Source organism: Amblyomma maculatum, chromosome 11 (genome assembly GCF_055883805.1).
Source record: "Amblyomma maculatum isolate TAMU_Amacu chromosome 11, ASM5588380v1, whole genome shotgun sequence".
Taxonomy (NCBI): Eukaryota; Metazoa; Arthropoda; class Arachnida; order Ixodida; family Ixodidae; genus Amblyomma; species Amblyomma maculatum.
Window position 1 is genome coordinate 29,134,965 of NC_139354.1, and position 25,794 is coordinate 29,160,758.

The 25,794-nt window shown below is 46.1% G+C and overlaps 1 protein-coding gene across 2 annotated transcripts in view; it reads right to left on the bottom strand.

The window, feature by feature from the left end:
• Positions 1-2,032: 2,032 nt before the first annotated feature.
• The window catches only part of LOC146173274 (uncharacterized), a 33,016-nt gene continuing 9,254 nt past the window's right edge, over positions 2,033-25,794 (bottom strand). Inside the window, exon 3 of one of the 2 annotated variants that reach the window (XM_084584786.1) lies at positions 2,033-6,054. In XM_084584786.1, coding sequence (XP_084440912.1) covers positions 3,091-4,500 — 1,410 coding nt within the window. In that variant the 5' untranslated portion in view covers positions 4,501-6,054 and the 3' untranslated portion in view covers positions 2,033-3,090. The remainder of the gene's footprint in view (positions 6,055-25,794) is intronic. The other variant, XM_084584787.1, reaches the window with a different exon arrangement.

Genomic DNA, 25,794 nt, shown 5'->3' on the forward strand with positions numbered 1-25,794 from the left:
CTTTGCTATCTTTTTGAACTCTGTCGCCTCAAGGGTCGCAGGAAGAAGACAGGCGGATGTGATATATTTTGACTTAAGCAAAGCTTTCGACCTTGTCAGTCATGATCTGCTCTAGTGCAAAATGCGACAATGCGGGTTCTCACCTTCTCTGTGTGAATGATTCGCAGGTTACCTTTGTGACCGCATAAATATTGCCAAATACAGCGGATGCTTCTCATCTGCATATCCTGCTAAAACTGGTGTACCGCAAGGGCCTAATCTATAGCTTTTACTTTTCAATCTGTTTATTAATGACATTCTGGACAGCGTCCAATACTGTGACATTCTACAGTTTGCTGATGACCTGAAGATTTTTCGCTTTTTGGACGCAACAATTGACTAACTACTGTAACGAGTAACAGAAAGACGTTAACTCAATATGCGAATGGTGTGCACGAAACCCATTATGCTCAACTGCAACAAAAAAGTAGCTATTTGCTTCACCTGAAGGAAGACGCCAATATCGTATAACTAAAATGTAGATGGCAATCTTGTACGTCGTGTTGTTGTTCGCGATTTGGGTGTATACCTGGATTCCCAGCTGACATTTAATGCCCAGGTTAACAATGTAACATGCTCGGGCTTCTGGTCTTTAGGCATCATTACCCGTGCTACACGGAATTTCAGGTGGAAAGACTGCCTTATGCTTCTGTGAAAATTGCCTGTCTTGTCAAGATTGAATTGTTGCAGTGTAGTCTGGAACTCTGACAATCACGCAGTGTGCCGCACATACTTTGACTACAGTCGCCTGTTGCCGTCTCTAAAGCTTGTCTCACTCTATACATGACGCGAGTTACGTGACGCTATCTTCTTGCAGCAATGTTAGCATGGTGTAACACGCTGACAACCGCGTTACTTTTGAACGTGCCCTGACCAAACGCCCGAAGCATTCAGCCATTTACATAGCCGGTGCAAACAGTATATGCCCGATGATATGCATTCATCACATGTTTAATAAGTCTGCAATGTGTGAACCGCTGTGTACATTTTTATGAAAAAGAGTTCTACACTGTGCAACCTAGCTATTATGCCAGCTTCTTTTAGCCGATTATCAATTCTCTCCTCCCTGAACAGTGAAACAAGCTCATTTACGCATATCCCCATGCACCCTCTATTTTCACATGTGTGCAGAATGTGTAAGCTGATGTACACTTGACTCATTTATGTTTCATGCATATATAATGCACCACTGTTCAGGCACATAGGCTCCATAGGCTCCCTATCAATGTCATTTTAAAATCGAAATGCCGCCATTCAAAGTGAATAAAATTGAGAAGACCCTCAAAATGCAGTTCTTGGCTTTTTATGCAATACACAGCCTCCACTAGTATTTTAAAACTAGATATTCTCTGCCATGGTAGTCAGCATGTGTGACATGTAACCATATGAAAAGGAAATAAGGAATGTATCTTTCTGCTCATGCGCTTTTGATGTCAAGTGCTGTGTTTTCATTTCTTGATCTTTACAAGTCCCAATAGCTGACTGGAGGATAGCAGTAACAATTTCAGAACAAAATAAAAGTAAATACCATGCAATGAATTAGACCAGATGTTTTTACAGTAGAGTACTACACAAGTAGCTAGCAGCCTTCTATGTTTTTTCTCAAGATGAAGCCACACTGTACTTTTTTAGCAGACAACAAATGGTCACAAAAAGAGGATAAGCTGCTGGCTGTATATCAGAAGCAATATAAGCACTTTCCCGGCCAGCATAGCCCATTGGTTTAATACTGGCTTGTGTTGGCAATTCATTGGGGCTATTGTCACGATATGTGAGAGAGGAACGAAAGGCCGCTGCCAATGTCTCCCCGCACTCTCAGTATTACCAGTTCTGGTGGGAAGAGGGACAAACACCTCTACCCGTGTGTTAAATCTAATGCAGGACCAGGTGGCTAACAGGCGATAGGTCCACACCTAATTAGCGGCCGACCGGAGGCATGACACAGGAGTCAGAAATGAAAGGAAAGGATTTAATTTCTAAACAAAAATCAGCACATTTAAAACTGTTAAATCCTAATCCAAAAAAGCAGGTGGCACAGAATAAACAGAACAGAATAACAGCATCCAAATATACAGATGAAACAATATACAACACCGAACAATTTGGAAGGGAAGAATTAAAGAAAGAGTTCCCAAGATGACAGTGTAGCGAGTGCTTAGCTGTTCGGGGTGGTAGGGTCCGATCCGAGGTGAGCGTCATGCTGTCGACGTCGGCTCGCCTGAGACATTCCTCGCTGGGCCGGACACCTTGCGACGAGCAGACGCTCCCTGGCTGACGCACCACACACACGCGCGGTTAGCGAGCACACCACCACCACTTTCAGAGTCTCAATCCCGACTGAAGTCTGGCCAGACGCATTACACCGTACGCCCGTAGCATCCCCCTCCCCCGCCGCCGTCTGCAGACAGCCCGGGGCCCCGGACAGACGAATCAGCGGCTGCGGTAAAACGTAAACTCTCCGGCCGAAACGTCTCGGCCCGAGCCGCCGGCTGCCCTCGCAGACGCTCGCATTCCGGGAAACACCGCTCTCCCGGAGTCGGGAGCCAGACAGTGGGGGTTGGGGGACGGAACTTTCGAGACGGCGTCCCCGGCGCTGGGTTCAACAACCGCGTCTGGCGGTCGCAACACGGGCGAATTCTGCTTCACCACCCCGGCGTTAAGAATGTTATTCACAATAACATTTCACACAAAAAAAAAAACACAGTAGAATTCGCTCACGCTCGCAGAAAGCCACACAAGAATATTGCACTGAAATCATATCACTTATAAAACAAGGCGCAACACATACGCATAGAACAATATAACACTGCACAACGCATTGAATATTGAGAACAAAGAAAAAAACACGGTGACCGGTTACTCTGGAGAAAAACACGGTTACTCTGGAGAAGTGCAGCTCCCAGCCCCTCGTCAGAGGCATCCGTGCGAAGCACGAAAGGTTGATCAAAATCGGCCACCTGAAGTATGGGTGGCTCCGAGAGGAGTCTTTTCAATTCTTTGAAGGCGCGTTCCTTTCGGTCCCTCCACTTTACCCTGTTGGGCGCTAGCTTCTTAGTTAGGTTGGTCAAGAAAGCTGCCACAGTGGCGTAGTTTGGAAGTCGGTAGTTTGAGGGGTCCCAATATATTGACAGCGACCTTGCTGAATGGGGTGTCGACGAGAGGCACTCGTTCCAAGGGACCCTTCCGCAATGTGCCGCGCGGCGTAGTCTTCTGGCATATGTCATACGAGGCCACATATCTGTTCACGTCTTCATGCAATCCTTGCCAGAAGTCCGCTAAAATGCGATCCGTTGTTTTCTTTTTACCTAAGTGCCCTGCCATCAGCCCATAATGTGCAAATTGGAGAACTTTATCCCGGTGTTTCTGGGGCACTACCAGCTGGTTTGTCTTTGTTCCAAGTTCGGGAACATACTGCCTGTATAGCTGGCCGTCACGAAGAAGGAACGTGAATGAACCGCCTCCCTTGCACTTCGTCCTCCTCCCTTGTTTTTGCGCTTCGAAACAAGTGAGGAGGCTGCTGTCTTCCTGCTTGTCCTGCCTCATTTGGTCGGGGCTCACATCAGGTAATTCCGTAGCAGTCCGCAGCTTGCGGAATCCACCTTTGGATTTTCGGGCAGCTTGCTGGCGGGTTGTGACAGCCGCAGTGGGCATGACGCCCTGGTCGGGACCCTTGTCGCGGGGAACTTCGTGCTGATTGGGAGTTTCCCTCGTCTCTAAGTCCTCAGGCTTCCACACAGCATCTGGTGCATTTGGAGGTCGTACCCCTTCAATGTTTCCGAGGACAAGGTCAAATATTGGGCCCTCCATGCAGCCCGCTATAACTTCGCCCCGGTAGTATGGGGTGTCAATTCCAATGCGGGCCTCCGGGAGCAACTTAGCCGAACGGTCTACTAAGCAGACAGCCCGGTAGTCTCCAGTCATCTCCTCGTCTCTTACAAAGCTGCGCTTGACTATTACGATGTTGCAGCCTGTATATCGCAGCACCTTCCCTTTCCTTCCGCCGATGACGCCCTCTAGGACGGGCAAGCTTGCCGTTTCTCCCGACGCAGTAGCATTTACTATCAGAACGCGCTGCCCGTTTTTAAGTTCCAGATAACCATCCTGTATGCAGGCCGACACGTTTCTCGAGATGGACGAGTCACGGTTTCTTTGTAGAGGTGAGTCGCGGTTCGCCCTGCAATGCGCCGCAGTGTGTCCTGGTCTTGAGCATATAAAGCACCTGGAGGACGATGCCGGCGCACGCAGATGTTCGACTACCTTGCCCGCAGTCATACCCTCTCTCTTTGACTCCCTTCGGCCGAAGTTGACGGCCCCTCGTGCCATCACGTACTCGTCGGCTCGCTGCACCAAATCGTTCAGGTCCGTGGACTTGTTCTCTCTTATGAATGTGACCATGGCTGGTGCACAGTTCTCTAACAGCATTCTGCACAGAAGATGTGTCCTGAGACTGCAGGAACACATCTGCTCTGGATAGGTGACATGACCACTGCCCAAAACTATTTCTATAAATACAGAAATACAGCCGTCATATACTAGGGTTTTCGCCGTGCAGGAAAGCACTGTTCATGTAAAGCACGCAATGAGTTCAAGTAGACATATCTTATTGAAATGCATTCTACAGGAACTGCCATTAAAGTTCATTATGTGGCAGTGTATGAATGACACTAAGTACGAGTGTGCGTTTTTGAAAAGCATCTCAAATTTGCCTATGTGACCAGAGCACTGCTTGCTCGAGAGCAGAGTAAACACAGCCCATCTCATCATATCGCAATGATGAAATGATGAAAAAGGTATCTGACATATTACACTGATAAATAAGAAATATGGTGGCCATGAACTTTGAGACCCTGAAATACTAATTGTGGTAATAATATGATGCAAGAAATCCACAGGGGCAGTTGTAGTTTTATGATAATTCAAATGAAATCTAGAAGCTCTGCGTGGAGCTTCCAACTAATTTTTAAAAAGTGCTCCTGGCAAACTGCTCACAACCGGTTAAGGCAAACCTCCCCAAGCACTCCCGTCCCAATGACGTCATCGGTCTTTCTGGGTGCGCCCACTCATTGGACGCTTGCAAGTGGCAACATTCTTAGTCTATGCTGGCATTTAAACACTTCTGGAAACTTCTTGACAACTGTTCATGTAGTAATTCACATAGAATGAGCACAGAAGGTACAAAGGTGCTAATGGAAAAAATGCCTGACAGTTTGACTGCTCACATAACAACGAAGCTGCTGATTGGTCTTACGAGCCACACAACATTTTTTGCCCCTTTAACAACAGCGATGTAATATGACAAATATAATCTCATTTTTACAGGGATTAGAAACTTTTCATGACCTCATTATCACAGCTCGAACCACAAAGCAAACCAGTGTTTATTTAACTCGTTAGCTGCATTTCCCCCTTTTTGAAGTCCAGACATACGTTGTGGCCCACTGATGGGTGCCTGTTGCTTCACTTGGGTGTGGTGTGGCACACTGGTGGGACACACATCCAAGACTGCTTCATCAACCAGCCGAAAGATGGTGATTTCATAGCCTGCGTGGCTTGTCTGAAGCTTGCATTTATCGCAAAAGTTATCACTTGAATAACTTGGCCTCCTGCATTGCTGGTGAAGGATCCACCATCCATTTTAATTTCTTCTGGCATGTCGTCAGTGAGACAGAAGCAAACGGGAAAGCAGCGAGGGACAAAATCACACATATGAGAAGATGACGGGTACCCCATTGATGATAGCTTTCGCCACTCGCCGTGTGCGCTAGCTCACATTTGGCTACGAGATTCATCCTGTGAAGAACCGTGCAAACACACATTAGACAAGAAGAGCAACAAACACAGCGCTGTTCTTCACAAGATGCGAGATTCAGTCTGGTGATGTCTGGTAGCTGTAAGCCAAGTCTTTTCTTCTAGATACCTGAGCACCATGGCTACGAAGTAAATTCCAAGATGTTTGGGCTGCCGCGTGTCCCAGGAAATCCTCTTCCTCCACTCGCTCTATTCGTCAGGTTTGTTCTGCACGATAAAACATTTGACAGTACAAGATTTTTGCAAGTGCATGGAAAAAGGCAAACACAATGATGATGGAACAAGCCTTGATTACAGCAAAAGCCAAGTTACTCAGTTAATTTCTCAGCTCAGCTCTTCCATACATTGTGTGCGTCGATCAAATGTCTGTTGCTGTTCTGCATGTACGTACAGTCGGCACCACCATTGTGTAGAGCGCTCGAGGAAGACTCATCGGGCTAGAAAAGCTGAAAATAAACTCCAGTTCCAGACTTCTGGGCTAGGTGATAGTGTCTACCTTGGTTGTGGCTATCTGTCGCACAACTTTCACTCGAGTGTTGCCGCAAGAACTTACCAGCTCCGGAGATATCTGGCCTTATTTGCAGGGGCGTGTGTCTCCCGAGCGCTCTACAAAAGGGTGACGTCGACTGTACATATAAAGGCCTCACCACAGAAGGGTCAGTGCATAGCTTTAGCACCTGCGACACAACAACCTGATGGCAGCTAACTATGTCGCCAAGTGCATATCAGCCGTGAATGTTCTTCTTGGCCGCAACAACTGCTGCTATGCCTCTCATGCATTGCAGAATAAATTGTATTGCTGAATAATTCTGTGCTGTCATTTAATGAATCAAAATGAAAACAACATATGGATATTTATTGCTGAAGCATACTGTGTCCTCACAGTGCGAAACACACTGATATCTGTTCCAGCACAGCTGAGTCACCTGTGAGTCACGACGCAGCGAACAAGTTTCCGCACGATCCATGCAACTGACAGCCTGAGAGCAAGCTTTTCAGTTGGATTTTGATATCACGCTAAGGTGGCATGGTGCCCCGAATCAGAAAATTGAAAATACATCAACTGCGCACACTCCTGGTTATGGCTTACTTCGTAAAAAGTAGTCTTAAACACACAGATATGTCCACTGATCTCAACCTGCTCGAACTTACTTAGGAACGCAGCAACCAGTACGAAATCAACCAGTATATTCAGTGCTCACTTCTTGGACAAGAAAAAGACAGCTAAAACGAACAAGATTTCATACCTTTTCATAAATAAAAAGATGCCACAACAATTTGAATAGATCACATGTGCTAATTACTCACAATGATGTCAAAATTAATTGCAGACCATTGTAGTAATTTCAAACAACCCTGTTCCCTGAATGGAGAAATTTTTTGACAGCATCCCTGATTTTTCCAGGTAAATAAAATTTCCCTGACAATTCCAAGCTTTCCCAGTTTTACCGTGTTGCTAGACGCCATCATTTCAAGCAGCCATTTTTATGAGGTCTAGTGCTAGAAACTATTAACAGTGAGCGTGATGACAATTACACGCAGGGAGAAATAATGTAGAGAAAAATATTATGTCGCCTGCCAACGAGTAATTTATACTCGTTGGAGTAATTTATACTTTTCATAAGAATTTTAATTAAGAGTAGCATTCATTTTAGTTTCAACACTCAAGGTCATTATGATCCAGAAACGTAAGCCTCGGTAATAAAAGATCTGGTGGACAGTGGTTACTGCTTCCACCAGAAACAACCGACTAGCGGCATCCCTCAGTCAAATGAGGCCCCTCTCTCAATAATGTCGACTGATTTTCATAATGCTGCAGTTAATCCAACATTCACTTGCCACACCAAGCTAGCAGGTCCAAGGGATATACCTGACATCATGAGAACTGGTTGACACCATTGCTTACAGGGGGTCCTTTGAAGGGGGTGGGCAGAAGCCAGGTTTTTCTTGAGTTGCATCCAAGTATATTAACAAATACTAAAAGCACATCATCAGCGATCCAAAGGGGTTGTTGCCTTTTACTGACGGGTACAATTACCAGAGTGCAAAAGTAAAAATGAGGGGGGCTTCCCGGCTGTGGATCCATCAGAAACCAATGACACTAGGAGGAGCAGCTTCTTAATGATCCGGAGAACTTTAAACAGACTATATACAAGAGGTGATACAAGAGTCAAGCTGGATTTGCTTCCCCAAGGGAGTAACACTCAGAGACAAATAGTAACTGGCCGCGGTCGACCGCGCCGACCGCTAAGGCAGAGAAGCAAGGGACTCACGTCCCCCCCGCAGTCGAGCTGGCGCCTCTTCTATCAGCTCCAAAGTTCACTTGCTTAATATTCGAGTCAATTACGATATAATGAACCAGACTGCCTCGATTCATTCTAAAGCACTGCAGGTCAGAGCATGAACCTTGTATCTCGTCGGTGCTTGACACTCAGTTTGCCTGTCTCCGTTTTGACATGCGCACGCTGTTGAAAAGGTGATATGTCATGTTCAGGCCCAAGTATCAGGCCTGTGAGCACTGTACAAAGCAAAAAGCGTGCAAAGCGATGCCAGTAAATCTAAAAGACGGGTGGTTGCATGCCTTGTTTTCCCAAGATCCGCGCATTTTTTTTTTTTTTTTTTGCTGCAATGGCAAAATTCCCAGATTTTTTCTGCAATATTGGAACACTCTAAACAGTCAATCGCTAAAGCATTGCATAAGGCATGTTTTCATCGCCAACAAACCTGCCGTAAACTCAGAAGCAGACATACGCCGCGTGCTGTTGATCCACACTATCGGAGCGACGGTGGCGCCACTTCTAGGTCGATCTCGCGGCAAATAGCAACAGAAGTAACCACGCTAATCCACTGTGAAAGATGTGGCAAACACGTGATCAATGGGACAATGTGATTCCGAGCCAAAGAGAAAAAAACGCAACGTTTTGACTTTGAATGGATTGGGATTTGGCTGATTTGGCTTCCCTGGTACCCATGTTGGCAACATAATATCATAAAACCGTGGAAACCAAAACTGAGTAGTGGCAGATTCAATATGGCTGCATCCCGGCACTGCTTTAGCCGACCAAATCCCAGTATTTGATTATAATGCGGGCGTAGACTTTGAGACCCAAAAATCATGAAAAAAAAATTAGTGTTACATTCAAGTAAATACGGTACTCTATCAGCTAATTCATAACACGATAAACATTGATACTTCAAGATATATCTCAAAATCAGAAACCAGAGTGACATGACATAAAAATATTGTTTCAATACCGATTGTTTTGAATATTCAATTTTTCCGTTAGCAATATGAGAATGGAACAACTCACTGCGAGGCGTTACTACCTCAACCTCTGAAACTTCCTTGCAGTCGTATGAATCAAAGCTACTGGGTTTACAATGAAAAGTATAGCATCATTTTGTACTTATTCAGTTCTTTATCCTTAGTCATGAAAAGCATTGTCTTCAAATGTATCACACATCATGTCTTGTTGTTAAGATTGCTTTTGTAGTTTTTCTTATGCTATTTGTTAACCCATTATATGAACACTATCAACTGAATAACTTATACTGCATCCCTTTGCACTGCTGTATGCTCTGTACTTTTGTTGTAGGTTTTAGATGTTCGTGCCCTTCCTGTAATAATCCTGAATGGGATCGGCAGTATTTCTAAATAAATAATTAAACAACTCGTAGCATTAGAAGTCAGCTAAACAAATCAACTATTCAAGACAGTTAACAAAGGTATCGGAAAACAACTAAACTAGATTTGAAAGAATGACAAGATCAAATATTCAATACACCGGAAAATAATGTCTTCAAGACGTTATAAGATATATTTATAGAGGGGCGTCCAGTAAGCCGTTAACCCTATTGTGCTCTCCCTAAGCAAGAAAACTGAGCCTGTCCGTGCAGGTTGAGATATGTCAGGACATAAAGCACACTAACAGTTCAGCCTGCGTAAAGCACTGGAAGTGACTGGATGGTAAATGCAGTGAAGTTTGGGATAGAAAGAAAGGAAAAAGATTTTCAACTACCTTCAATGAATAAATGTTTTCCATGTGAAAAAAGGACCTTGGAAGAAATCCATGACACGTTGATCGCTTCACATATTCAGGATGCACATTCTCATCATGTAGTAATATTTTGAGGAGGGCATTTAAGCGTGAGAAGGAATTAACTGAAGATGACCTTCATTCAAGACAACGCACTGAAGCATATTCAAAGAAACTGTGCCGTAATGTGGAGGACTTGATTCTGAAAAATCATTGGTGTCATAGCCAAGTAACTAGGCATTTTAGTATCACTCATGATGCGTTGACAGAGTCAAAGGTCAGTTCCTGACGGCTGCCATGTTTGTTGACACCTGAGCAGAAAGCATGTCACCAGTGATATAGCCAAAATAGTTAGACACGATTAGAAAAATATCCAGGAGTCTCCTATTCAGGTGACGAAACATGGCTCCACAACCATGACCAGGAGTCTGAACAAGAGTTTGTGTAATGCAAGCAGTACGGTCAAGAATTAAAAAGTGTTATCCAAATTCGAGCTGGAAATATTACAAGTTTTTAGTACACTGAAGGTGCTGTATTATTGAAATTACCGGCACAGAAGATGACGACCGTAGGTATTAGGTGCTAGTACTCCCAGAATGATGCTACTAGCTTCGATGCCTGGCTAATTTTCTTCTTTGGCCAAGTAAAGTTCTTAGCCAATAGCTAATTGCAGCATGTATGTCAGTGACAGGGAGGTTGCTTAGTTAAAACCAAATTTTGAAAATTGAACTTGATGTGCTTTATTTAAAATCCCTACTTACAAATGAATGCAAACTTTTTAAATAAAAATGACAAGTTGGTCTTCATTTCTCACAGTTAGAAGTTGACTGCATTACTCTGGGACATTTAGGCGTGCGAATAATAAAAGGGTCAGGCAACATTTAAATAAACAGGGCATACAGTGCAACTATAGCAATACATTGATGGCTGGTCTAAAGGCCAGTTCACGTGCAAGCGATTGAGCAAACAGAGTGGCGAGCGAAAGAATGCAAAATTTCCAACCTGTTGAAACTGCGTCGCTCGAGCTGCTCAAGCTGCTCAAGCTGCTCAAGCTGCTCAAGCTGCCATGACATCCCAAAACAGATTTTTGAATCGCTGCGGCAGAAATCGCTAGCGTTTTCGCTAGTATGTGAAACAGGCTTAAATTTTAGGACATGGTTTTTGATCAAGTTCTGATCACAGCAACTCGTGTACTGCGCATCACATTCAGAAGCAAAAAAAGAAAAGTTTACCAAGCAGTAGCTATTGATACAAAGTGGGATGGCACAGGATGACTACCTGGAGGCCACATGACTTGGCCAGACCAGAGTCACACGGAATTTGCAGAAAGCTGTACACGTTACTAAGCCATGTAATCACAGCCATGACCTCAAATTACTTAATCAGTCATTGTTGGGAAGAATTTAAGGTTGAAGGATTAACCTCAATAAATTGTGATTTTCTCAAAGAAAAAAAAAATTTTTTTTTTTCAATGCTCTGATAAAGCCAATTATTTTCTCTTCTGACCTTTCTCTTTCGATAATATCCTGGTGTGCGTGTGCATGCATGCGGGGAGGGGGGGGCATGCTTTTCTTGTTTCTGTTTTGTTTGTACAGTTTTACGAGAATTTTTATATCAGGTCATGCGCCTCTTTTTATGTAGCCCGATGCTACAAAACCAAGATTCCGAAAGGCAAGAGTAACTGTACGGTAGCGAAAATCACATACCAGACAAATATAGATCTTACCTGCCAGATAATAATTACACATTTTTGCTATAGAACAGCGTCAATATCCCTTTCCATACTCAAAGGTTTTGAGGTACAGAAGTATACAGCTTGTTGATTAAAAGATTTAGTGAACTACGGCTACTGCTTCATCAAAGAATTTGGTGCCATCAAAGTAATAAAAGCTAAAAGCATGCCACTGGCAAAATGAAGGGTGCACTGCTTTTTTTAAAGGCCCGCTGTCCACCCTCCGGTCGAAAATATTTTCTTCCGCGGTAACTGTGAGACTTCGCCCCTAGAACGCAAGGCCGCAAAATGTTTTTGAAAAGAGTAACTAATAACGCAGTTACAGCCACCGCAATCACCCGATTCTGTCATGCTTCTCTCCTTCCGTTCCCTCGCAAAGGTTTTTCACTCTCCTGCCCGAGGTCGTCTAGCCTCTGCAAGACAAATTCCCCTTCCTCCTTCGCGTTTGGCGGGAGGTGGGGCGTGGCACTCCGCGGGCGCTGGCAAAAAAAAAAAAAAAAAAAAGACGGCCGAGGCAGCGCGCGCCGCTGGATTCAGTCTGGCCGTGGCGAGGAAAAAGCGCGCAGCGAGCGGTAGACACCCATCCTTCTCCCGTCAGTCAGCGAGATGGACCAATTGACGTCGTTCGCGGTACGTACGTCATTATCATGGCCCGTCGGGCCAGCGCAGGAAGCGGGGAAGCTGGTTTCCCAAAGGAGAGCATGAGAGAGCTTTGAATTGTATTTTCGATGCTTTGCGGCGCGCATGTGACTGTAGGATTTTGCACAGACTATCTCCGGTACCTGATCGAAACACTGGGCGCCTTTGCTTAAAAGGGCCTTCCCTGGACAGTGGCCCTTTAAGGGTGCACTGGAGAGAACCCTTTTTAGTACAGTCACTCGGACCAACAAATATCTTTACTATGCCAGGGTCTTTACTATATCAGCTGGCGATGACATGGCCCTAAAGATGATGTTTGGTAATTAAGTGAGTGCTAACTAAACATATCTGCTTGGTTTATGAAAACAAAAATGGTCTAAAACATCTTCCGTCCCTCACTTATCACCTGTTTGTGCAATTCTCTTTTTTTTCGTCACTTATAAAACTTTCTGTTTACATGTTATGGAAGTACCTATAGTATGAACACACTGTGGCTATGAATACAACCGAGATTGATTTCATGAAAAAACCAAAGCCTTGCACGAACATGACATAGTCTTCCGCTGTTTCATCATTTAAGAGGCAATATATGAGAAATGGTTGCGACAGTCAAGCACAGCAAAGCCGCACACGCCGTGCCTCCACTTCTTTCCATTGCTGCCTTGTGTTTCGCGCTGCAAAGTGCTGCGAATGCTTGGCTGTTTCTTTCCTGCCCGAATTCTCACTGCACTTTTACTCTCTTTTACTTTCCAAACGGACTGCGCCACCTTCTTTCCATGTTCATAGGCAGCTTTGATTTCTTTTTTCCCTACACGCTGCATGCTTTGCCTCACGGCTTTAAGGCCCATGTAAAGTTCGCTTCTCCTCAAGCTACTGAGCCTGGTGGTAAAGCCATTAAAAAAAATAATAACAACAAACAATCGGGGTAATTATTTCGTTTTTTGAGAAGAAAAATTTGCCTCGCAATCCTTGGTAGTCAGCGTGTGGCAATGTCACTTTGTGAGAAGTACTACATCGGCGCGGCCAGACGCACTTTACTATAACCGACTTTTATCCAAAATTCCTTTATATAACGGGGAAAAAATGTAAAGTCATACATGCTAGACGAACTGGAACTTTAATTTCACTTTACTATATCCGAATTCACTATAGCAGGGTTCTACTGTATAATGAAACACGCCAAGCACTCCTGAAGGAAAAGAAAGTTCCTGCTATTTTACTGAGACGTGGTCATGAGGTAGGATACACAGATATAGGAGAGCTTCATACAATGTAGCAGGTTGGTTTGGTTTAAACAGTATTCAAAGCCAAATTAAAATTATAACAGCTCATTTCCAGGCTACAAAAGTTCCCAATCTGTAAAATATAAGGCATGTTCTATTTTTCTATGCTATAACCTTAGGACATGCTTTGATGAGTGGTAGGTAGCATCCAAAGTTAAAGGTTTTTAACTCAGTGGACTATCTATACTAGAAACTGTATAGCATTTTCTTTTTCAATGTCACCTACTACACATAAAATGCCTAATGTGATTCTAAGTGGCATGTGCAGACTATGTACTCAGTACAAATAATCTAGTAAAAAAAAAATTTTTCAGCCAAAATTGAGCTCTACAAAGTATACACTGCTGAGTGTGAACTAAATAACAGATGCTGAAGTATTGTCACGCGCCTTCGTAGAACGTCGATGGACGATCGGTGAAGAAGAAAGAAGAGCAAGGGCAGGGGGACGTTTGTACGCTTTGCCGCAGTCCTGTTTGGACCGATCCCTGTCAATAAACCCCTTGTGCATACAAAGCCCATAACATCTTGGTGAGAGGTGCTTGGGTAGCGACCACGGAGCGTTTCATCTACCGAAGAAGCCGTAGACTTGCTGGCCTACCACCAATGCCATCAAACATGACTGAAGACGGCAGTACCAAGCAGCTAGGATCCTCCACGGCGAACAACTGGCCCCATTATCGAGAGCCGCGTACGTTTTCCGGAAAACCTGAGGAGGACGTTGATGAGTGGCTGAAACACTACGAAAGAGTGAGTAAATACAATCACTGGAACGCCGCTACTAAGCTGGCTAATGTGGTATTCTTCCTTGCCGCCACTGCCTTTGACTGGTTCGATAATCACGAGGATTCATTAGTTACATGGACTATCTTTACAAGCGAAATCAAGAAACATTTTGGGGATGAACCTGCAAAGAAGAAGCGCGCTGAACAAACTTTGTTTCACCGGGCGCAAGTACCTGGAGAAACGTGTACTACACATATCGAAGCCATCTTAAAGCTATGCAAACTCGTCAACCCCACTATGCTTGAAGAAGACAAAGTCGGTCACCTCCTGAAAGGAATAGCAGAAGACGTTTATAATTTTCTTATTAGCAAAGAGAACCTGAGCACCACCGCTGATGTTATAAAGCATTGTAGAACATTTGAGGCTCTCAAGCTGCGACGAATTACACCTAAATTCGGAAGACTGGCCAATGTCACCTCTGTAGCCAGTGTTGAAGCCTGTCCTTCAGTTTCCATGGCTGATATGATATGAGAGATTGTACGCGAGGAATTGTCAAGATCTAGGAACACCATCTGTAGTGAAGAATATGTGCAGCAGAGTTGTGCACTGCAGGCAAATGTTGCCGCCCTGTCCACTCTGTGGGTTCAACCTAGCGGCGCTTCGCATATGGACGATCAGCACAGCTGTACTCAACGTTATGACCACCAGCCGATGGAAAAGAGGCCCGCCTACTCTGAAAACGTGGTTCGTCAGCAGCGAGGGCCTCGCTACAACCAACGTCGCGACTTTGTTGGTGAGGACTCTTATGCTGATCGCTGGCGCCCTCAACCTGTGTGCTACAGGTGTGGCATTGCGGTATCCGCCGCCGTTTTCCAACTGTCCAAGATTACCGACCCCACGCGAACATTCACGGACGACTGCACACCGAACAACAGCGATTCCCGACTATGCCTACTGGGGACTCATACCATTCGACATATTTGCGGAATTCATCTCCTGCATCTGATCGTAGTGTGACGCCGCCACCTCAGCGCCCGCGCAGGTCACCTTCCCCTCGACGTCATTCTTCCCCTCCGCCTCAGGGAAACTAGGAAGCGCGGCCGATGGAGGTGAGGCCGCCGGCGAGTCGATGACGTCCATACCTCTGCCCATGTTTATGTTAAAGAACAAATTGGAAATGTTTGTTGATGGTGTGAAAACAATGGCTCTTGTGGACACTGGTGCTACAGTATCTATTATGAGTTTGAGTTTTAAGAACCGTTTAGGTAGAAAAGTAATGTTCAGTGGTGACCGTGCAGTGTTATTCCGCGGTGTCGGTGGTGAACCTTTAGTTCCTCTTGGTGTGTGTGCTTCGGATGTTGTTATTGGCGGCCTCAAGTATAGAGTAGAATTTGCAGTACTGCCTCGGTCAACGCATGATGTGATTCTTGGGATTGATTTTCTGCAAGAGTTTGGTGCAACTTTAGACTGTGGTACTGGAGAGATTGCTTTGAATCCTTCACTACTTTCGGTTCATGTGGATGACTCGACACCTGAATTTGGAGCATATGCTGTGGAAGAAGACACAATTGTGGCAGCGTTATCTGCAGTATTCGTGCAGGTTTTCTCTATTCGGAACCAGTGCGAATCTTTTGAGGCTATAGTAGAACCTACGAGATTCACTTTAAGAAGAGTATCCTTGTGCCTCGTTGCGTCATTCCCGTGACTAGAGGCCGCACTGAGCTGTGGACAGTGAACCACTCCGAAGAGCCAACTGTGTTGCCTCGGGGCCTGAAACTCGCCTGTTCCGAGGAAGGCATATCCGGTTCCGTCGCAGCGTTAAACAGCTCTGTCACTGAGCAGCAGGTGCAACCAGGCATGGAGACCCAAATTACGGCTATGATTAGTAAGTCTCTTTCTACAACTGAGCGTCATATTCTAGTGGAACTACTACTAAAACACGTGACAGTGTTCGACTTTGCCAAGGATGACGCAATGCCACTGCCTACCAGTCGTATTCATCACACGATCAACACTGGGTCCGCATCTCCAATAAGTCAGAAGCCTTATCGAGTCTCAGCAACTGAACGTAAGGTAATAGATGAGCAAGTTCAAGACATGCTAAAGCGCGGCATTATTCGAGAGTCTTGTAGCCCTTGGGCAGCTCCAGTTATCCTTGTTAAAAAGAAAGATGGCACATGGAGGTTTTGTGTTGACTACCATCGTTTAAATTCAGTCACGAAGAAAGATGTCTACCCGCTTCCACGTATAGATGACGCAATTGACTGTCTGCACTCAGCTTCATACTTTTCTTCTATCGACTTGAGATCCGGTTACTGGCAAATCCCCATGCACATTGCAGGTAAAGAAAAATGGCATTCGTAACACCAAACGGAGTTTATGAATTTAACGTTATGCCTTTTGGATTATGTAATGCACCTGCCACATTCGAGCGGTTCATGGATACAATTCTATGTGGACTAAAGTGGCAAATTTGTTTATGTTATTTGGACGACGTTGTAATTTTTGGCAAAACATTTAGTGAGCACAACAGCCGTCTGGATATCGTACTTAATTGCATGGAACGAGCTGGTCTTGTACTGAATGCAAAGAAATGTCATTTTGGCGATCGTGAAACAATTGTCCTCAGTCACTTAGTTGACAAAGAAGGTGTTCGACCAGATCCCAAGAAAACTGAAGTCGTCAAAAGTTTTACCGTGCCCAAACCAGTAAAAGAGCTGCAGAGCTTTTTGGGGCTATGCTCGTATTTTCGACGCTTTATACCAAGGTTTGCAGACATCGCTTACCCACTTACGAGTCTACTGCATAAAAATGCACCATTCAATTGGACCAGCGAATGTGACTCAGCTTTCTGTCATCTGAAGTTTCTTTTGACCTCGGGCCCAATCCTCCGCCACTTCTGCCCATCAGCTCCAATTGAAGTACACACTGACGCAAGTGGTATCGGTATCGGCGCTGTACTTATACAACGCCATGGACGCGATCAGCACGTGATAGCGTATGCCAGCCGCTCGTTGAGTAAATGTGAAAGAAATTACACGGTTACGGAGCAAGAATGTCTAGCCGTTGTTTTCGCTGTACAGCGCTTTTGTTCCTATCTGTACGGGAATGCTTTCACGATTGTGACCGACCACCATTCCCTTGCTGACTCGTGAGTCTTCGTGACCCCTGTGGGCAGCTCGCTCGATGGGCTTTACGCCTACAAGAGTTTAATTTTACTGTGGTGCATAAAAGCGGCCATAAACACTCAGATGCTGACTGTCTTTCGCATTTGCCGCTTCAAACGACTGATAACGACTCAGACAATTTCGATGAATATTTGGCTCCAATTTCACAAACCTTCCCCGATCTCAGAGTTTTCCGAACCGAGCAACGCAAAGACAAAACAATAACTTCACTGTTTGATTCCGCCAATGATCCGCGAAGAATGCTTTACAAGAAAAATTTCGCCTCTGGGGGAGCACGTATGCTTCTTGTCATTCCGGAAAGCCTACGTGTCACAGTTCTAGAAATGACGCATGATGACGCCACGTCTGGTCACCTGGGAGTGGCCCGAACACTCCACCGCACACAGCAGCGATTTTACTGGCCGAAGATGCGTTCAACGATCAAGCGATATGTAGCTAGCTGTGTGCAATGCCAGCGCTTTAAGCTGTCGACTTCAAGCCCACATGGAAAACTGCAGCCAGTCACACCTCCAACAGCCCTGTTTAAGCAAGTTTGCATTGACCTTCTTGGACCTTTCCGACGGTCCTCTAAAGGAAACCGATGGATTCTTGTGTGCGTTGATTATTTAACCCACTACTGTGAGACAGCCGCGATACCATCCGCTACTGCGTCTGAAGTATCAAATTTCTTACTTCGACTCATCATTCTTCGGCACGGCCCTCCTGCAGTCATCATTAGTGACCGTGGACGCCAATTCACAGCGGACATTGTCGAAGAACTTCTTCGCCTCAGCGCCTGCAGTTTTCGCCACTCCACGCCATATCATACCCAAACGAACGGTGTGGTAGAACGAACTAATAGGACGCTTACCACCATGTTGGCTATGTGCGTCGCTGCAGACCATAAGGACTGGGATGGCATTCTACCGTTCATCACTCATGCATATAACACAGCGCAACATGAGACAACAGGCTACAGTCCCTTCTACCTTCTCTATGCTCGCACGCCTCGCTGTGCCCTCGACACCATTCTGCCATTTTTCATTCATGACGAACCTTCTCTTGCTACCACACTCTGCAGAGCTGAAGAAGCCCGCCAGCTAGCCAGAGTTCGAATTTTATCTTCACAAGAACGTTCTAAGAACCGCTACGACGCCCGACACCAACAAGTTTGTTATGCTCCTGGTGACTATGTGTGGTTGTGGACACCTCTCCGTAAGCGTGGTCTTTGTCAAAAATTACTGTCACAATACACCGGACCGTTTGTTGTGTTAGAACGCATCAGTGACCTGAATTACGTCATAGCACGCATAACGGCGAATGGTCGACGGTCACGGCAGTCTCAGGTGGTGCATGTAGCCTGCCTCAAGCGATTTCATTCCAGAGGATCTCTGTAACTCGCCCGACGGGCTTCATCTGCGAGGAGAGAAATGTCACGCGCCTTCGTAGAACGTCGACGGAAGATGAAAAACGGTCGAGTAGATCGGTGAAGAAGAAAGAAGAGCAAGGGCAGAGGGACGTTTGTACGCTTCGCCGCAGACCTGTTTGGACCGATCCCTGTCAATAAACCCCCCGTGCGTACAAAGCACGTAACAGTATGTTTCATAAGTTGCTCTGGCTACCCAACCATTTCCCCTCACCCTTTGCTTTATCAACTTCCAATGAAGGATTTTTTGGGGTAAAGTGAGCAATAGCAAAATCAAAGAACCTTGTGTTTAAAATGACAATGTGTGTAACAGCTTCAAAGCAGCATGCAGTCACTGTTCTGCAACACGCCATGAGCTCCAGTGATACGAGCAGTACAACAAACATTAAATTTTTAGATGCTGCAAAAAAAAAAAAAAGAAATTGGCTCCACGAAAATGGACGACAAAGGTCCAGATGAACACCGCAAACTTGACCAGTCATATACAATGTTCATCAATAAACAAAAGCACGATTGACTTCATTAGGCAGACTTTGCATTTCATTTCATATATTTTGGTTTAGAACTACAGTAGAAGATCGTTAATTCGAACTTCACGGGACCGGGAAAAAAGTTCGAATTATCCGATGTTCGAATTATCGAATGGCCTCGAAAAAACTGTCAAGAACCATTTGTATTGCAGTAAAGGTACCGTATTTAGTCGCGTAACGAACTCGCTCCATAATGACCCACCCAGCCCCGATTTGTGGCTACGAATCTGAAAAAAATAAATAAATAAAAGCGTCAGTCGTTAGCGCCCTCCGTTTCGTGCCGTCACGGTCCACAACACATTTCTTGGCAGTGAGCTAAGATGCTGCGCAGCGATAAGGGCGTGTTTATCTTTTGACTTTAGTCCAACGGGGGGGGGGGGGGGGGGGGGGGGGAAGCGAACGCCTCGTTTTCAGTACGTTTGCTTTATCATGCTATGAGCGACTGGGGCAAGCGCTATCTACTGCCACTCCAATCATCGGAACGCGCGATAGCAGCAAGCGGCTTTTGACGCGAACGTTGCTAAAAGCCGGCGTCACTAAAAGCCGGCGTCATGATCGCGGCTGACTCTCGTGCTTCCGTTGACAACTGATAGGTGGAAGGATGGATGGCTATCGCAAAAAAAAAAAAAAAGTTTAACCCATAGTGCCCGTCCGAGATCATAGCCTTTCATGAGCGTTGGCTGGGACCGCGCCGACAGTACTTATCCCTATTTCCAAATTAACAGGGTTGGAATTAACGAGTATTTAGTTACGAGCTACGGAGGTTGCGCAGGAGAGAGAGCAGGCAGCCGCCGCCGCGGCCATGCACTGATCTTGCCGCGGCCGCCGTCCCCTCCGTCCAACGCCGCCGGTCGCCGCGCCGGTCATGGCGCCATTTGTGTTTTGCCCACTCTTCCATGGTTTTACCTGGTTCCATCTACTGTCCCCGTTTTGGACGTGCGCAGCCTCTAATTATGCCTTCCAATCGCGGAAATGTTTATTTTTTTTTTTTTTTCGCGTGATGTGCGCCAATCAAGCCGCCTAGATGCGGCGGCGCGTAGTTCGAATTATCCGTAGCGGAACCGACTCGCGTTCGAATTAACGGGCTTTTTATACACAGATCTCTATGGAGTTTGGCAGGACCAAGTAGTGTAGTTCGAATTATCCGAAAATTCGAATTATCGGGGTTCGAATTAACGAGCTTTCACTAATATGTTTCAGGCTGTACCCATATGGCCTGCATATAGCATACTCTTGTAAACACACCTGCCAACTCGCCCAACAACACAATCTGGGTCATGGAAATTTTGGATATTGCAACTATTTCCTTGACCAGGCAGCTTGTATCCAGTTCACTGTACCATATCCAACAAAATTTGGAACAGAAATGCTAAATATGTACCATCATTACACTTCCAACAACAGAATAACATTCATGAGCCAGTTGTTTTTTGTGCAAAGACCATTATGCAGCATAAAATTTTCACTGAGGATGCTGTGGTGCAGAAACCATTAAAACATCTTAACTTAGTGCTGTTAAGCCAACAATGTCCTGCTTAGTGTATGTATGCAATGTTTGTTTACTTTGTGAGCTTGTATATTTGAGCTATTTCCACCTGCTACGATATGATAGCAAGGTAGCAGCATGTATAAAAACATTTTAAAAATTAAAAAGATAATCACAAGAGTTTCTCAAGGTAGCCAAAACAAGACTCCAGGAATAGATCTCACGCCATCTCAAATGCTTGCTCCCTTTGCCCATGTATCGATCCTGCTTTCTTTTTCACTATAACCACCACCTATGCCAACAATCTAAACAAGAAATGAGCACAGCTGTACAAACCTCACAATATCCAACCACTACCCAGTAGTCCTATCTTTCTTTTAAAAACTGCTGGCCTACAATTTATATTCTCTCTGATATAATTTAAGTCCGCCTTCCACAAAAAATAATAAGGAACTGAGTACATGTCAGATATTACCTCTAAATGTATACCAATCTACTATTAGCACGCAACCTATCACTAAGAGAAAACACACATTTTGTGAAACTAGACTCCTCACGAATAGCCGTTCCCTCAAGACAGAGCAAAGATGAAGTTGTCACTAAGCATCTTAGGATTTAGACGTCAAAAAAGAACTTTAATGCCAATTCTCTTAGTTAAAGGTAACTTGATTGCTATTTGTACAGTTAATTTTTTTTGTCTTCCTTGTTTTATTTTCACCTTAATTTTAGTTGTTTCTTTATCCTCCCGGAAGTAATGTAAAAGACCCTGTTTCCCTTGCCATAGCATTAGCCTGTAGCATGGCTATAAAAAAATGCAATTTTAAAAATTAACCTGGTGATTGGCTCAACACAGTTGGGCTCCATGGCAATAACGTTAATATTCAGAAATAAATGTGCCTGGTACACAGTGCGGTATCTGAAAAGTTTTGCAGTGTTTGCACACCCAATAACGTCATGGTGTGCAATATTCTTTGTACAGTAGAAGCCAAAAGTTGTTGCAATGAATTAAGTAGCCATTTATTTATACTGTTAAGCGGGGATCCAGGCACTGGTAGCGAGCACTGGTGGCGAGCAGGACCGAAGCGGGGGTGGCCTAGCTTGCAGTCAGCTGGTACGCAAAATCACTTCCTCTTCCTCTTTCTCGGCGATATGCCCACCTAATCTGAACTTCTTTACAATCAGGCCCCCGCAGAAAAGAGGAGCCATCCTGGCGACTCAAGGAGACGAAAGGAATGCGGGATCGTAGTAAGGCTTCAAACGGTCGACGTGAACAATCTCCCGCCCACGGCGGCGAAGGTCGGAGGATGCGGCTAGCGGTTCAACTAGGTAATTGACGGGAGAAGTCTGTTGGAGCACTAGATAGGGTCCGTGGTATTTGGAAATAAACTTGCTGGTTAGACCGGGTGGTGTCGATGGGACCCAGAGCCACACGTGAGCACCGGGAGAAAATTGGTGGACAGAGTGGCTGCTGTCGCTGTGCGCTTGTTTCTGGGCTTGCTCATCCGAAGTGAGTGAGCGAGCCAGTTTGCGACATTCTTCAGCGTGCCTGGCAGCTGCTGAAAGCGATGTATACTCTGAGATATCAGGACGGTAGGGAAGGATGGTGTCGAGTGGAGACGAAGGTTCACGCCCGTACAGCAGAAAAAATGGCGAGAAACCGGTAGTTGCTTGAACGGTGGTGTTGTAGGCGTAGGTTATAAATGGGAGAATCTTGTCCCAATCGGAGTGATCGGAGGCGATGTACTTGGACATCATGTCACCTAGTGTGCGATTGAAGCGCTCTGTCAGTCCGTTGGTTTGAGGGTGGTACGCGCTGGCTGTCCGATGGATGGTTTGACATTCGCGTAGGAGCGCTTTGACAACCTCGGATAGGAAAGATTTGCCTCGATCACTTAGAAGTTCACGGGGGGCCCCGTGCCACAGAATGAAATTATGAAGAAGAAAGGACGCGATAGTGGGTCCGATGGCATCCTGAAGTGCTGCTGTCTCCGCGTAGCGAGTGAGGTGATCGACGGCCACAATTATCCAACGATTTCCTGCAGGTGTGTACGGCAGAGGTCCATACAAATCGATGCCAACACGATCGAATGGTCGATATGGGCACGGAAGGTGCTGTAGTGGAGCCGGCTGATGGGGAGGAGGCGGCTTGCGACGTTGGCAATCGATGCACGAACGCACATACTTACTGACGAAGGTATACATACCGCGCCAGTAAAAGCGCTGTCGCAACCGTTCGTAAGTCTTAAATACACCCACATGGCCACACTGCGGATCGTTATGGTAAGATGCGCAGATATCACTTCGGAGGTGGCGAGGTACAACAAGCAGCCACTTACGGCCATCTGGCATATAGTTGCGTCAATAGAGAAGACGGTCACGAAGGGCGAAATGCTGCGCTTGACGACGAAGGGCGCGAAGAGCCGGTGAAAGTGACGAGTTCATTAGAAGATCGATTAGTGATGTAAGCCACGGATCCTTGCGCTGTTCTGATGGCATGTCGTCGATGGACAAGGAAGACAAGGCGGAGCTGGAGGAAGGGACAACGGAGCGTCAGGCGACACTGGCGAGCGAGATAAAGCGTCTGCGTCGGAATGCTTATGCCCTGTACGATAGATGACTCGGATATCATACTAAGCGACCAGCGGGCGAGACGGCCGGTGGGGTCTTTTAGTGAAGACAACCAAAATAAAGCGTGGTGGTCCGTAACAACATCAAATGCGCGCCCATACAAGTATTACCGAAATTTCTGAAGCGCCCAAACAATTGCCAAGCATTCCTTTTCTGCCACCGAGTAGTTGGTCTCGGCCTTGGTTAGCATTCGACTTGCGTACGCCACAACGTATTCATCAACACCAGGTTTTAGTTGGGCAAGAACAGCGCTGAGGCCGGCGTCGCTGGCACCGGTGTGCACTTCGGTAGGAGCAGCCGGATCAAAATGGCGCAGTACGGGGGGTGAGGTAAGTATCGTGCGCAATTTCGTAAAAGCAGTATCGCAAGCCGGCAACCAGGCAGAAAGATCTTTGTGGGAGCTGAGAAGTCGCGTCAGAGGAGCAATGATGGTCGCAAAGTTCCGAACGAAACGCCTAAAATAGGAGCATAAGCCTATGAAGCTGCGCAGTTGCTTGATAGATGTTGGCTTCGGGAACTCAGAGACAGCGCGGAGTTTAGATGGATCAGGAAGGATGCCATCCTTGGACACTGAATGCCCTAAAATAGTAAGTTGGCGAGCGGCGAAATGGCACTTTTTCAGATTGAGCTGCAGACCAGCATCGCTAAGACATTGCAAGACAGTTTCAAGGCGAGTTAGGTGGGTCGCAAAGTCGGGTGAAAATACGACGATGTCATCCAAGTAGCAGAGACCTGTGTGCCACTTCAAACTGCGGAGAATATTGTCCATCATGCGTTCAAAGGTGGCGGGAGCATTACACAGGCCGAACGGCATGACGTTGAACTCATAGAGCCTGTCGGGAGTGACAAAAGCTGTCTTGGGGCGATCGTCTTCAGCCATTGGAACTTGCCAGTAGCCAGATCGTAAATCGATTGAAGAGAAAAATTCCGCTCCATGCAAAGTGTCCAGCGCGTCAGCGGATAGACGTCCTTTCGTGTGATCGCATTAAGTCGGCGGTAGTACACACAGAATCAAATAGACCCGTCTTTCTCCTTGACTAAAACGACCGGGGACGCCCAAGGGCTACTGGAAGGCTTAATAACACCTCTACGGAGCATCTCATCGACATGTTCATCAATAATGCGTCGCTCTGAGGCTGGTACACGATAAGGAAGTTGGCGTAACGGGGCGTGCGTACCAGTATAGATGTGGTGGGCAACAGTTGATGTCCGACCCAAGGATGGCTGCTGGATGTCGAAGGAAGTTCGCAATCGGTTCAGCAAGTCGAAGAGCTTGGCGCGTTGATCTGGAGTGAGAGCACTGTCGATGGCTTTGTCAAAGGCAGCAAAAGGCGATGGAGGAGACGAGGAACGAGGTGGGCTAAGGGCACTTATGCTGTCGGAGATTGTGTCGGCACAGGCGGAGAGAAGCGGCGGGACGGTAACAAAATTTTCTGATCGAACAGGGTCGGCATGCCCAATGCACTCGTCACATTGCAACGTGAGTGGGTAGAACGAATCATCAGTAATGGCTAGTTCAATGCGGCCGCTTCGTACACTAAGGACGGCGAAGGGGAGGGGAAGACAGCGTCGTGAGACAAAAAGGGAAGATGGGGTGAAGAGCACTGTACAGTCATGAAGAGAGGCACAGTTTATAGGCACAATAGCGGCAGATAAAGCCGGGATATCAGTAGCATCCGCAATGTGGCATTTGGCTTCCCCAAGAACGTTAACGGTGGTCGGTGCGGTGAACAGCGGAGAAAGCTCTACTTCGGCACGAGCGCAATAAATTACGGCGCGATTGCGACACAAGAAGTCCCACCCTAAAATAATGTCATGAGAGCAGTCACAAAGAACGATAAAACTGATGACGTAGAGAACGTCCTGAATGGTGACTCGAGCTGTGCAGGTACCGAGCGGTTTGATGTGCTCAGCAGTGGCGGTGCGCAAAGAAACCCCAGAATACGGCAGAACAACTTTTCGTAACAAGTGGCACAGTCTAACGTCAATAACCGACACAGCAGCACCAGTATCTACAAGCGCAAGAGTACAAAGATTTTCAATGGTAACTTCTATTAAATTGTTCAGTGGCGAAGCAGGACTTTCACTGTTCGACGAAAGCGCAGTTCTTGCCTGCAGAACTGCGTCTAGTGGTTTTCCTGCTTTGGCGAGGTAGAACGGCGGCGCATCGGCGATGGAGAGCGACGGCGCGGAGAGGTTGAGCGGTTGTCATGTGAGAAGTGGTCAAAGTGGGACGAGGGCTGAGGGGGCGCACGGAGAGGGGACGGCGGCTGCGCGTAGTTGACCGGACTCTGAC